General features: G+C 35.6%; 1 protein-coding gene across 2 annotated transcripts in view; it reads left to right on the top strand.

The window, feature by feature from the left end:
* The first annotated feature begins 11404 nt into the window (after positions 1-11404).
* The window catches only part of LOC126974339 (diacylglycerol kinase theta), a 73445-nt gene continuing 69096 nt past the window's right edge, over positions 11405-15753 (top strand). For both annotated transcript variants that reach the window (XM_050821796.1, XM_050821798.1), the window contains exon 1: positions 11405-11566. In XM_050821796.1, the coding sequence (XP_050677753.1) occupies positions 11443-11566 (124 nt within the window). In that variant the 5' untranslated portion in view covers positions 11405-11442. The remainder of the gene's footprint in view (positions 11567-15753) is intronic.

Genomic DNA, 15753 nt, shown 5'->3' with positions numbered 1-15753 from the left:
TAGGGAGCTTAGCATTGCTCAGCATGGGTTTCGGAAAGCACGGTCAACGAGTACAAATCTCACCGCACTAGTAGACTATGTTTATGCGGAAATGGATGCGGGTCGACAAGTAGATGCTGCCTATTTTGACTTTCGAAAAGCTTTCGATCTTGTTGACAATGACATCTTACTACGTAAACTAGCTGTGATGGGGTTTACTGACAACCTACTCAGATTATTTGCATCATATCTTAGCAATAGGCGGCAATTTGTAAAGGTGAATGGATACGATTCTGAATATTTTTACACGAGGTCTGGCGTAAGTCAGGGAAGTACCCTTGGACCAACGTTATTTTTAATAATGATAAATGACCTTCCGGAAACGGTCCAAACCTCCAAGTGCTTATTGTTTGCTGACGACCTGAAACTATTTCAGAGTATTGCAGATAATAGTGATACCAAAGCTCTACAAGCGGATATCGATGCCGTATCTCTGTGGAGCCAGGCTAATCACCTCCCTTTCAACTCTGATAAGTGTAAGGTTTTAACATTTTCAAGGAAACGACTGCCGATCACCGTAGCTTATAATATGTTTGACGCCCCTATGGAAAGAGTTTATGACATTTGCGATCTAGGACTGACATTAGATAATAAATTAAATTTTCATCTGCATATTATAACTACCTGTAAAACAGTGAATAGAGTACTAGGATGCATTATTAGGAATGCTTCTCAATTTAGTGATATTAAGGTAGCGAAGGTATTATATAATGCTTACGTGCGGAGCAAACTTGAGTATTGCGCTACTATCTGGGATCCCTATGAGGATAAATACACCCTCATGATTGAGAAAACGCAGCGTAAATTTGCCCGCTGGCTCTATAAGAGGACCTTCGGATATTACCCATATTTATACCCTTCCTTATTTGTGTATGGGATGGTAGAGCTTGAGAGGCTTTCGTTCAGGAGAAAGATGCTGTTAGTGGTGCATTATCTCTCCATAATACGAAATAAATTAGAGTGTCCGCAAATCCTTGCTCAAGTTGGTTTATTGGTACCAAATCGTATCTCCCGTGATACGGCGGGGGCGATGGCTCCGCGGCGTCGGCCGCGTCTACTGGAGCGGCCCGTCACGCGCACCCGACATGCGGAGAACGCTCCTACTATTCGAGCATTACGTCTGATCGGCGACTTGCTCACTCAGTGTGACATTGATTTATTTGCGGACAAATTTCAAACGATTGTAAATGACATGCATATTATGTTAGATAGTACTTGAATTATATATTAATAACTTTTTTATTTAATTTAAGTATTGACTTAAAACTTTGGACTTATTTTATTTGATTATTTGGCGCTATGGACAATATTTGATTTTATATAACTTGATATTTTTTGTATTATTTTATCATTATTTATTTTATCTTTAATTTAAAATCTAATTTTATTATATTAATTGTATTTTTGTGACTAGCTTGTAAACGCTTTGGGTAAAACTGTAAGTTTACAGGTTTATATAATAATAATAAATAAATAAATAAATGGGGAAACTCTTTTTTTGAGCTTTAAAAATAGGCAATTTATAACAATAAATACTAAAAACAGAATAAAATAAATATTGAAGGTGGCTTCCATAAAACAAACGTGCTTTTTAGCCGTTTTTCTCGGTAGGGTCTATACGATACATCCAAATAACACCGAGTGCTACCACCTACGCTTATTACTACATGAGGTTAGAGGAGCGACATCCTTCGAATATTTAAAAACTGTCAACGGTAACCTCCATCCAACATTTCAATTAGCGAGTAACACCCTTGGACTGCTAGAGAACGATAAACATTGGGTCACAACTTTAGAAAAAGCTGCATTGTGCGATTCTCCTTTCAAGCTGCGCGAACTGTTCACAATAATGATAGGTTTTTGTCAACTTACTGATCCCTTTGGGAAAAATATAGGTACAGTTTTTCGGATGACATTAAACGGCAACTTGAAAGAGAATTGCAAAATGGTGCGGAGTTATTCATGAATGAAGTGTTTAACAGATGCTTGATATTGATCGAAGATGTAGTTTTAGCATAAGCTGGAAAACATTTGGATCAATTCGGTTTACCTAAACCAAAAAGATCCGCAGTAAACCTGGATAGTTGCGAATATCTACGAGAGACAAATTCTGACCCTTGCGCCCTGGGAGAGGTAGTATCGCATCACGAGGAATTATTGACAAAACAGGCAAATGTTTATCAACAAATTCTAGCCAGCATTGAAAGAGAGATTGGGGCATTTTTTTCTTAGATGCTGCTGGCACTGGAAAAACTTTTCTTATAAATTTAATATTAGCAAAAGTAAGAAATAACCGGGGTATTGCTTTGGCTGTCGCGTCATCAGGCATCGTTGCCACACTACTGGAGGGAGGCAAAACTGCTCACACATCTTTCAGGCTGCCTCTTACTTATTAAATCTTAATCATACTGAAACTCCATTGTGCAATATCCAAAAACAAAGCAACGCAGCACAAGTGTTGCGCGATTGCAAAATTATAGTTTGGGACGAAAGCACTATCACACAAACCTTTTATTGAGCTATAAAAAAGGGGGTTAAATAGATTTTTTTGACATTTTGTTACACGTAGGTATGGAGTGCCCCCCTCAATTTTATTAGGGTGCCGTACCCAAAGGGTAAAAACGGGACACTATTACTCAGACTTCGCTGTCCATCCGTTTGCCTATCTGTCTGTCTGTCTGTCTATCTGTCTGTCCGTCACCAGGCTCGGTTAGTTTGCCATAGCAATCTTCCTAGAAAAAAGATTAATATAATATGTTGGGAACGGGAGCGAACACGGTAGCCGGAACTGGAATAGGACATGAGATAATCTTCAATTCCAAAGTTATTATTTCTAAAACTCTTTATCTACGCGGACAAAGACGCGGGCATAAGCTAGTAGTATTATATAAGTATTAAATTATAGACTAATTCAATATACCTATTAATTCATTTTGTATTGAAAAATTCATTTTAACTATAGAAGCACTTATTTATTAACCACTGATGCAGTCTTCTTTTAAAATCTTTGAAAGGTAAATCTTTCAATTCATTAGGTAATTTATTATATATTCTAAAAGACATGCTGTAACAATTTCTCCTAAAAGATGCAGTTCTACAGAAGGGAATTATGAGTCTATTTGGATACCTTATGTTTAAAACCTTCTGACTTTTTAGAATTTTAAATTTTTTAAAAAGAGGTCGACAAGAATCTAGCGCGCCGGCTCCACAAACCGCCCTGATACACTTCTTCTGTCTAATAAATAAATGCCCTATGCTCACCGAGTTGCCCCATATGACCAATCCATATCGTAAAGCTGAAACCACGAATGCGTGATATGCCAATAGCGCTGTTTTTCACCTATTGTTTTTGATGCACGTCTGAGGACAAATACATGTTGGTTAATTTTCTTGCTAATTTTGTCAACATGTGCCTTGAAGGACAAGTTGCTGTCTTAAGTAACATCAAGCAAAATTGACAAGTTGTGCTTCTTTAATATTCTCATTATGATAATTAACATTAATATCATTCCTTTCTCATTCTTATTATAAAACTGCATATACACTGTTTTTATATATTTACAGTCAGGTTATTTGCAGCAAGCCATTCGATTGTGTCCTTTATTGTTTTATTAATTTATATATCATCGATTCATTGTTACATTTAATTAAAATAGAGATGTCATCAGCAAAAAGTGCACAGTTATAAGTAGTAATGCTAGGTAAGTTGTTTATGTAGATTATGAATAGAAGTGGACCCAGTATACTTCCTTGTTTATTTTATATACCTTTCGTTCTTAGTCTAAGTTCCGATCGATAAGGCAATTTCAACGTATTGAATGTGGTTTGAAAGATAACTTTTAAGCCAGTCATACCATAATGAGCGCATTTATCGAATAGTTTTTCATGACAAACATTGTCAAAAGCTTTGCTCATATCAAAAAGGGGGGCTTTATTTTTCATCGAAAAAATATTTTTACAAAGTAATATTGTACAATCAAACTTATTATTTAATAGCCCGAGTGTGGTCACTCCATTCCCAATCTGTGGTATTATTAAGAAAGTCATTTATGTTATAGTAACTTTTACCACACAAACGTTTTTTAACATTTCTTTTGAATAACGTAATACTTTTGTTTTGAACATTTTCTGGGATCTTGTTGTAAAAGCATATACATCGCCCCACAAAAGACTTACTAACTCGACTTAGCCGAGTAGTAGGCATTATATTATATATGATATGCACACCCCTGACTGTACTTTCAATATACTAGCGTAAAGACAAACAATGACTGCGGAAGAGTACTTATAGTCGTCTGTATAAATATAATACATAATTTGAATGAATGAATATTTGTCACATTCAAATAGGGAACTTCCTTTAAGACTGTCACACACATATCTAATGTTGCAGTACGTATTAAGTAATCTCTCTACATCTTCTCTACTATAGTTGCATCATGCAAGTTTAGCGCGCGGCTGCGAGTAATTAAAAGATCTTGATTAATACAACTCAATTTTAATTTAAAAATAAATTAATCAATAATTTCTAGTGTTGGCAAAATACATTAGACTTGGAGAAAGATTAGTATAAACGAGATCTAAAAATTTGTTTGCCAAAAAAGGTTCACTTCTGACATGTGTACTTTGTACGCACGCCATTTTTTGTTTAGTGCCTGGAACACCTGCTTAAGAATCGCATCTTAATACATCTTAATCCTTTGACCTTTTCCACAAACATATGCTTCAGAGACTCCTTGATGGCTAACACCGCACCAAACCTGTTCAGTCAAGTAATTTATTGGTAATCAACAGCGTTACAGTAAACGTTAATAAACAATAATATAAAACATAATTCTTAAGGCCATTATAGATTACTCATATTGACAATATTATTTTACAATAGTTTTACAACAAGACATATTACAGAACAACTGCCTCTCTGCCTGCCATCTCTTGTGTTTCTTATTTACTGTGTGTATGTTTGTGTGTGGGTGTGAAAGCGAATGTGTATGGTTAGTAAATAATAATAGGTATGTATCTATATATTTTAAACAAATGAGTAAGGCTCTGCCTTAGACTGCTGTAAGTTAATAATTTCACGCTTCAATTTATCCTTTTCTAACATGAAGATATCTAGAATATCATAGTAATTATTGTAATTATTTTGAATCCTGCAAATAATCGAGTATTTATAATAGTTCGTTTTGGGACGTGGTAAAACCAGGAGTTTCGTATGACGTGTTCTATATTGTGGTGTTCTACATTAAACGATAGGGCACTTGATAATTCAGAACAGTTTGTATTGCCTGACAATAAAGAATTTAGAAACATTACATCTTGTTGGTTTCGGCGGAGTTCCAGTGGGTCTATATTAAAAAATCTACATGCTTCATCGTATGACGTGTAGGGATGATATGCTTTGTAACATAAATATTTTAGGAATTTTTTTGTATGGTTTCAATTTTTTGTATGTAAGTTGTTTAGTGTGGAGACCAGATATTGGATGCATATTCTAGTAGACTTCTAACAAGTGCGAAATATAAATTTTTATGCATTTGATGTTATAAAAATTTTTGCAACTACGTTTAACAAAGCTCAATTAAGGGCTTTATCTTTAATTATGTCCATATGATGAGTTAAAGTCATTTTATAATCTAAGTATATTCCCAAATCTCTTACTATTGTAGCTGATTTTATTAAGTGATTATCTATTCTATACTCATATTTATATATTTGTTTTTTACGTGTAAAAGATACGTGCAAGCATTTATATGCATTTATCGATATTCTATTTAGTTTATAATACTCTGACAAGTTATTTAAGTCTCCTTGTAATCGAATGCAGTCATTAAGGCAACCAAATTTTATGAAATTTTTTTTGTCATCGGCTAATAGTAAATATTTTGAATTTTTTATCCACAAATCAATATTGAATAGGTAAGCGTTATACAAGAGAGGCCCTAAAATGCCAACATTGTACTCTGCTAATTGTGAAGCTTTTGGGCGTTGTATTTGCCACATTGTGACCTTACAATTGAATTTGGCCAATACGTCTAAGGAAGAACCACTCTTCATCTTATAACCGACGTAGAAAAGCAGCTCAGCCGCTGCATTTCGTTCAGTCTCTGGTCTATCCGAAGATATTACAAATTCCTGCCCCAATACAAATTTAATTGGTGCAGCTTGTCTCTGCACCCAGCCTGACCTTATAAAACTCGGATGCTGCAATCGCTGAATTTTACGCAATCGGCGTATATATGAGCGAAGCGAGGTAAACTAAGTCTGTGTAAAAAAACAAAACAAAATTAATCCAAACAAAAACAATAAAAAGAATCTTTTGAAATTTGTCGCCATATTTAAAAATTAGGAATTAGCGCCTTATATGGTTTACATTAGAAACTTGTGCTGATTTGCAAATTCAATAACTAAGAACCTGGCAGTCGATTCATACTCGAGTCGATTGATAGCAGTCAAATAACAGTGTTACAATTAAAACTTATTGTGATTTGATCAATCGGCTCAATTTTTAAATAAATAGCGCGTGCTAATTTAGAATAATTTGTAAATCATGTTTATTTTTAATTATAATTATTGAATCAAGTCGAAATTCAAAATTCTGTTCATTCAAAATTCGACAATAACCTAGAAAATTTTGAAAGCTTTCCATGAGTTCAAAAATTTTTAAAATCGGTCAAGAAATGGCCGAGAAACAATTTAACACAGAAATCAATTGGAGTGACCCGGTGGGAGCTCAGCTCAGCTTCGCTTCGCTCAATATTTTTTTTATTTTGAAATTATAAATAATAATAATAAACTGATCAGTTACGAATGCCAAATCAGTTTTTCAGTTCAATGCTATCTCCACACATTGATGATAAATATAAAACAATGTCAATCGCCATCTTGTGGATATGACCCGTTGCGTAGTAATTTTGGGATTTCTAATCAACAAATTGACAACTTATTTTGGCAGTCCTCTTTTGTCAACCTGGCACTGCCTAAGAATTCTGAAGATTCATCATGAAGGTCAGAGCTGTATGGCGGATGCAATAACACCTCCCAATGAAACCCTGTCTACTTTTGCTGAGTGGCTAGGTAAAGATGTGGTCAAAAATGATCATGATAAAAGACCACGAATTAAATCAAATCATTTATTAAAACACTATCTTACCAGTGTAACCAGTCTGGTCCACTGGTCTCCGATTTTTGCAGCTTGTGGTCTGGCATGTCGAGGTCTGGATGTATTAACGACTTTCCCCCGGAAGAGGTTTGAATTACGAAACGAGTACAGCGCTATTTGATAAATCAGCTCGCAAGGTAGAGGCATGATTTTTAGTTTTCTGAACAGCTCTCTACAAGAGATATCGTCTAAGACGTCAAAAATGGCGCGCATACATCATCATCAATTCCCGCACTTTTCTCTGATCTTCTTACTTTTAATTCATCAGTTGTCGGCAGTCGATATCCGTATTGATAGTTCTTCCCGGTGGTAAAAGTTCATAATGAACAATGCGCTTCCAATCCCACCGTATACACAGTATCACCTTATGTCTTTACGGGCCTATGCTCTGCAATGAACTCATTATATATTAAAGCATAGTTAGGGACTGATATTATGTAATCTCCAATCCAAAAATGTTGTAAAACGTAAAATGTAATAACCATTGTTACATGTAATATATAAAATTATTGAAATAAAGCTGTCTCCAACTTTAAATTTGCTACTGCTTCTAAACTACTGGTGATATTTTTATCGCTCTAACAATAGAAAATAGCTATTTTATTTCTCAAAGAAGCAAATGTTTTAAAAGTAAAATAAAACGTATTTTTTTTTGACATAAAGGAATTTACACTATATTCACTACAAAAGGCCGTCCACGGGTCCGTGTGCGGGCGACGGGAGGCAGTATGCCTCTGACTTTCACACGAATTATATTTTGTTTGTGATTGCGGTGTGAATCGAGATAGCCAAACGCTGAAGGTCATTGGCGTAATCCTGAGCCTTAATCTGGGTTTTTCAACGGTCTATGAAGTCTAACCGACCTCAAAGGTCAGTTCATCACCAGTAAACAACCTCTTCAAAAACGTTCGGCTTCATTTCCTACGTCTCCATAAAGAATCGCAAATAAACACGGTTCATTATGAGCTAGTGTGGATCCTAAATATCGAGATTTTTGAGCTTTCTTCAAATGGGTCAGAACTGTTTAGTGGTCAATTCCTAGCTATGTCATAACTACTGCTATTATGCCGATCTTGCTCCACTTTTTAAAAGATGATGTCTATTTTATCCGTAACAGGATGACCAGTAACCAGAGGGCAAAGTGCGTGTTTTTAGGTACCAGTTTTTTTGAGATTTGCGTTCCCTTTTATGTGATAAAGTTTTAAAATCTATCTATATATTCTATCGAATTTCTTCATTAGATTCACTTATTTTGACGGACAGAAAAGCAAATGAAAAATAACTAAAACAACATTTTCTAATTTGTTTCTTTTTTGAAGTGTAACCTTTTTACTGTCAACAAAACCAGCCAGTTTATATTAGAGATTCAATTACAAGTTAATACGTGGTATAATGCGAAATTTAAAAAAAAATGATTTTAAATATAGATGACTTTAATTTAGGGGTCTAAGCTGAGCAAAGGTTGTTCGTGCTTTGGTATTCCGCGAAGATATAAGAGTTTCTTGCGCCTGTTGCTCAGTTCTAAGCATATATTTAAGTTTAATTATTTGTATTTGCTCTACAATCTACATTGATATTAAAATATTAGTTTTAGGTGTGTTTGATCTTGTTTAGAAGATATGATAACTATGATTTGTGCATTATTTTGTTTGGTATTTGAAAATCGAACTACAATCTTCAATAATATAGGTATCTATAATATTATTATCTTAGACACAATCAATTGATAACATACATTCAATAGGTAGATATTTGATTGAAACAAGATATATCTTCTTAATCCAAATGAGTTTTATTGTAATAACAATGTCGATGTGTGGAATGGCGTCCGTCGGTCGGGAATCTGTTCTAGCGAGTCTATGGTCTTTGCTCTAAGTCTCTACTTTCTAGGATGCTGCGCTCCTGAAATTGTAAACAAGAGCTTTTTCGATTTGTAAGAAACGCGCCGCGCATGCGTAGATTACTGTGGCTTTGTTACGACGTCTGCTTATTTTAATTATTTATTTATTTATTGTGTAGGACAAACCGTCACGGTTAGTAGAAAATAATTTATAGTTTAATCTGGTCAAAACTATTAATATGCATTCCTTTTATGCATCGTACCCTTAGCAGTATTTATTTCCCTCTCGACGATCCAAGTGCTTGGGAGGCACAAGGCGTTGATATTTTGATACCAAGCTCTTTAGAGACGATCGGTGCGTTCTCTAAATATTCGTGGAGTATTTTGTAAGTATTTCAGGGCGCCGGTTATTCGACCCTGAAAGCGGCTTAGAGCCCTCTGAGCCATCACGTTTAACTTACTGTCTGATGACCACAACTAAATACTTATTCTGCCTTATTCTTAAGTCTTACTTGGAGCCAGAATAAAATTTAGAAGCAATATTTTACTTAAATGCGCTTTTGGTTACTCCAAGTTATCTTATTTATTGTATGAGAATGTTGAAGCCTAGCTTTACCTCGGGCCAATTTTCCAGTTAAGCGTAAAGGTTCTCTAAGGTAGCCTTAGAGCACTTTTTAGTATTCATTAATCCAACCAGTTGATGATACATAGTTAGGCCTGTAGATTCCGCCTCATCAGGCTCAAAGTTGCTCGTAAGGAAGGATGCATTGCCAGTTAAAATGACTACCTACTACAAATTTGGAAGACTGGAGAAGGTTCCAGAATTCACTAAAATTTGTATTAAAAATTTGCAACTTTCAGTAAAGAGGAGCTGTCCTGCATGCATGCGTTTACTATACTGTTAAATTAAATACCGTTAGGGGTGATAATCTTAAACCACATAGTGGAACACAAAAGTCCATCAACCGATGTAAAATAAACAATGTATAATGCTTCTGAAAGTTGTATCTAGCACCATATTATGTCTATTATAAAAATAATCCAAAAATCTTTCATAATAGTTTAAGTATTTATACTTTAGTAGATATACTGGTTTATCTTATATTAATTGATTCAATATTACTTGAAAAACTTTATTAATTGGGTTTTGAAACTCAATTAATAAAGATTGTAAAAGTGACATTCTTTATTAGATGAATTTCATATTGTTTTTTAACATTTTAAACATTTTCGTCACACAATATGTAAGCCACAACATTTTGACGACATTTTCCTAATAACGCCGGATATGACTTTGTCTGTTGGAGTGTCAGTTTATTTAAAGTCTGCATAAATTAAATCTATCGATATCTTCTGAGACTATATCAAGAAACAGTCATTGTTTTTACTAATGAATTTTTACATCGGAGAATTTTAAAAGACATCGTAAAATAATAATTGTATGTAAAGTAATTTTGAATGTCAAAATAATAAATCGACCAAGTATAGATCCTTGAAAAACGCTGGAACCTCACTGAAGTTATAAAATACTAGTATTTGGTGTGTCTTTTCGAGATACGATGAAAACCTTACTCACAGTTTTCCCTTCATTCGACTAGAATTCAGTTATTTTAACATCAATAAATGATCGACTTTGTCAAAGGCTTGGTCTTTGCACACTACATCGAACCGTATTGTTTTAAATTTTAAGGGTAACATTAGTGAATAGTATTAAGTTTAACTATGTGGATTGAATTGTGATTGAACAAACCCATGCTGGAAAGAAGAAAGACAAAGTTTTAAGATAAAATGTTATCGTTAACTGATACTATTGATAATTTTTAATATACGACAGAATAGAAAGTATATGTAGATAGTATTTGTTGTTTTTCATCTAAATAAACTAAAGAAGAAGAATAATAAACTAAGAAGTCACCATAAACGGTTATATTTATGCTTGTAGATGAACTGAGAACCTAAACTTATTAATGATAGAGGTTAAATATAAAACAGCTTCTTTTATACAGATAAAAAATGCAAAAATACTGTTTCCGATAGAAATGTATTAGTAAACGAATTACTTAAAAGCGTGTTTAGGGCAACAGTTTCGGGTAACAACCCATTCGGTATCTGAAGTTTCGTCAATCAACGATAAGCAAGGTCATTCCAATCTCAATACTCAACAACCTACCACCACGTATGTTTCCTCGTATCGACCGCGAGGCGCGAGCGACTACTCCGCGGCGACGCCACGCGAGCGCGGCGCATGCGCGGTGAGGCCGGGTCGCGTTGGCGCGGCGCCGCTGGCGGGCGGCAGACGCGCCGCGATGGTGGGCCGCGACAGCCGCTCGGGGAGCGCGGCGCGCCCTCTGGCGCCGCGGCATGAGTAGCGAGCACGCCCGGCCCGGCCCGCGCGCCCGCCATGGCGCAGGCCGCGCCCCAACGCACCCACTCCTTCGCCAAGAAGACCTTCCACAAGCCCACATACTGCCACCACTGCTCGGACCTGCTGTGGGGGCTCATCGGGCAGGGCTACGGCTGCGAAGGTACCTCCGCGCATGCGCGCCCCCGTAGTCGATACCGCCCGCGCGCCCGGCACGATCAGCGTTATGCAACCTGGCCGCCGGCCCCGGGTCCCCCGGTAGAACCTCCGACCCTGGCCGCTCCCGAGGAGCCCGTTTGTGCCGACCCGACTTCGACCCCGACTCCCCACCCGCTAGTGTATCCCAGAAGATGAATTAGACGAAGCCGTGTTGGCAATATTGGTGAGAGATATCGATCGATCTGTTTTGTAAAAGGTTTTTTCCGCGCGGAGCGAGCCGGTTCACGGGCGCAGGGGGGTGACGCCCCGCCCGTCCTCTCCTGTCGGTAAGTCACCATTAACTTTACGATCGCTGGACACCAAAAAGGTCAATTATACTCGGAATGCCTTTTACGGCCTCAGCGAAAATGAATCGCAAATGTGAGCCGGCCGTGGGTGTTCTGTTGGCGGACATAAATCCGAAAGAAATAAGTTTATGTTATTTTACGTTTGTATGAGCTTAGTACTTCCATCTTAAGCTGTTTAACGATGAACCAGCAAAGTTTAAAAATATACAAAATTCCTGGGGAGGAATCGGAAAAGAGAATTACTTACCTACCGTTTAATTTATAAATTTTAAACTAAGCTTTGGTTCTGTACATTACCAACATAGAAAAGGTGATCAGTACCTAAGTTTTTTCCTAGGAAAACTTTCAACATTTCTATAAAATCTTATGTTTTCAATAATCCCGAGCGGCAAGGCAATCATTGTAGTTGGACGAAAGTATCACCTACGATCAGGTCAAAACATTACTTAACTCGTGACTTCTTATCGTACAACAAACATATCCAAAACACGTTTCAAGAAGTTGAAAATAATGAGATTTTTTCTAATTATTGTAAATCAGTGAATTTTGTATCAGAATGGAACGAATTTACGTTTAATAGATGAATTCTTTTGTTTGTTTCGACTGGCTACATTTCTTATTTTATAACACAAATAAATGAAGCCCGCGACTTCATCCACGTTAATAGAGGGTTTTTAAAAATATAAACAAGTTCGGAGTTGAAGATTGTCTCATGTCCTATTCTAGTTCCGTTTCCTGTTTTCGCTCCCATTCCCAATATATTATATGAAACTTATTTTGAGGAACATTGCTATGGCAAACTAAACCTACTATCCCGCGGGAACCATATATTTTTCCGGGATATAAAGTAGAACTTTCCTTTGTCCTTTCCCAAGCTCCAGTCTATCGCTGTACCAAATTTCATCGAAATCGGTTTACTAGCTCCGGCGCAAAAGCGTAATAAAATTACAATCACATTTATAATATTAGTAGGGATATGTGTCGATATTTTAACCCGATTAGGTTATAAGGCCAGTATTATAAAAAATATTGTATTTACAACGGTCATTGGTGTGCTATTAAATTAAATTTTACAGAGTGTAAATCACGTTTAAATATTGAGTTACATATTATACATATAGGTGCATCTACATTAAAAAAAAAGAAAACCAATGCACGCCTACCTGCTGAGAACTAAAGAGCATAATTAGACTGTGCTCAGAATTTACTGACGTAAAATTTTACTAATTATGATAAAACGCGAACTATTAGGCTGTCTTAGCTTAAGCCCAGTGTAATTTCAGATGTCAAATGACAATAAAAACGAAATCAAAGATTATGCTTAGCTTACACTTAGCTATGTTTTACCTGAGTAAAGTCTGAGCAAAGTCTTAGTATCCGCTATAGATATCAGCCTAAAAGTTAAAAGTCATACAAGCGCTTATAGGCACTCATTAATTTTATAATGAGATGCAAGTATTTGAAATCTTACATTGAAAATGACAAAGAAACCCCCGTAGATAAGGTACTCCGTGGACGAATCAGTCAAACAGGAGAGGAGTTAAAATTTTTAACTGAAAAGGTCTCATTGTAAAAATGTGAGGCCTGTTAGCACAGTATTATGTGCTGGATACCACACCAGCAACTTTTCTGCCGGGGAACAGTGTAATGAGAATTAATACGTTCTATCTGAAAGTGACTGAGAATTTTGTGTTAAACCAATTATCTTGAGCCAACACTGGACTGTCATAAGCAGAGCGTATTATCAGATCTTGCGCATCACGACACCTTTTCTCATAAAAAAATAGCTTAGCAATAATCGACAACTATGAAGCTAGGTATATCATGAACGTGACATTGAAAGTTTGTATGTTTTAATGGTTGGTACTTTAATTAAGCCACTAGATGTTAAACAATCTAGAAAAAGATCTTAAAAAAACCTGTCAAAGTTTAATTTAATATTTTTAATGATTCTTAAATTCCAGTTTTTGTCAAACACACAGTTTTTGTAAAACAGTCCATATAAATGTATCCCTTATTGAAATACGATCAGGTAAAATCGTTCAAACAAATAGGGCTGAATTTTCGAATCCCGATTCGGATGAAATTTCACAAATTTTACATTGTTATGAAACACTTCAGGAGGTTCTCAATTCGATTGGTATTTTTTTTATGTATGTACACCGATTACTCCGAGATTAATGATCCGATTAACGTAATTCTTATTTAGTTCGATGCAGAATAGATGCCATCAAAATTTTACACAGGTAGTTTGGCCCAGTAGTTTTTATTTTATGAAAGTTTTTTATATAAATTTTTGTCTACGTGGATCATATAATTGTTTTTTGTGTACGGTTCTTTTTTACAGTTTTCATTCCGGTAGATTATATATTATTATTGACTGACACTAAAAAGTAAAAAAAAAACCGACTTCAAAAATTTAAAAGTATCAAATAACTAAAAATATTTCATAAGTACTTTTCAGTTTTTTTAAACGTAGTTTTTTTTTTATATCTCATCATGTTTGAGAGCATGATTTTCTCTGAACTCAAGTATAAAAATAAGCAGGAAAAGTTATGGGGAGAAGCTAGTAATAAATAAATAAGCTAATAAAGAATAAGGCCAACTTGAAGATTACAAATTATGAGCTCGCTAAGGCTCTGTATTTTCGTAGTTTTCGTAGCCATGTAGCGCTACGCTGTTGTATAGGAGTTGCTAACACATCGAGTAAATCTGATACATACGTGACGACCCCTATAGCCCAGTGGTTAGTGACCCTGCCTACTGAGCTAGAGGTCCCGGGTTCATGTGTAATCATTTATATGATGAAAATGAATGTTTGTTTCCGAGTCGTAGATGTTTATTTGTATTTATGTATGTTTAAGTAAGTATATTGTATTAAATATATCGTTGTCTTGTACCCATAGTACAGGCTATGTCTAGTTTGGGGCAAGATAATTTGTGTAAGAGTGTGTCAATTTTATATTATATTATGGAAATTGTATTCCTTCAATTTAACCACAACCGGTACGGACCCCCATAGTATAGTATAGAAAGGTCTTGTTGAAGAAATAAAATTAATAAAAGTTTAGGTTTTTGGGTGGTACGGATCATAAGCTATTTAGGTTCAAACATTTCTCATAGGGAGGACATGGAAGGATACACGCGATATACGAGCGGGTCGTTTGACGTCTCAATTACTTTTTTGTTAAACTTGACTGCAGTATGCTGTCTGACGCTTAAACAAAACAAAAGTATGCACGCAAGAATTACACTTCTTTGGACTAACGAAGCAAAAATCATTAAAATGATTTATTCCTCGTGCTATTCTACGTTTTTAGAAAGAAAACCGGTTGTAAAAATCTTGCAAAGATGGCTTTGACAATTAATTATAAAATAATGAATACGGCTGTATAGGCTTCAACCCTTTGCCTGTCCTAATAATGGAAGAAAACAAAAAAAAATAACTATTGACGCAAACGTCAGAAAATTTTAGGAATCAACTTCAACCTGTTACTTTTGTGTTACAGTGATGCGCGCGCATCTTAAAATTTCACTCTTATCCTTTTTTCATAACGGCCTAGAGAAATATAACTTCAAAAATAGACCAGATTTGTATCACGTACGCGTGTTGACGTATTCAAAGCAATAGTCAGATATATTAATTATTCAATTAGGTTCTTAAAACACTTTTATTGAAATTGTTCACACCTCCTGCTCGACAATGTTCAATTAATGTCAGGAAATGTCAAAGTAAAGCAAGTAATTACTTCCTTTCAAAACGCAGAGGTAAATAATATTGTAAGAGCGCGCCAGGTAGTGGCATGATTTCAGTTCGGAACATTGAAATTCGTATGAATACATT

Source organism: Leptidea sinapis, chromosome 32 (genome assembly GCF_905404315.1).
Source record: "Leptidea sinapis chromosome 32, ilLepSina1.1, whole genome shotgun sequence".
NCBI lineage: Eukaryota > Metazoa > Arthropoda > Insecta > Lepidoptera > Pieridae > Leptidea > Leptidea sinapis.
Note: the sequence above shows the minus strand (reverse complement) of the source record. Positions and strands in the feature narration are given on the sequence as shown.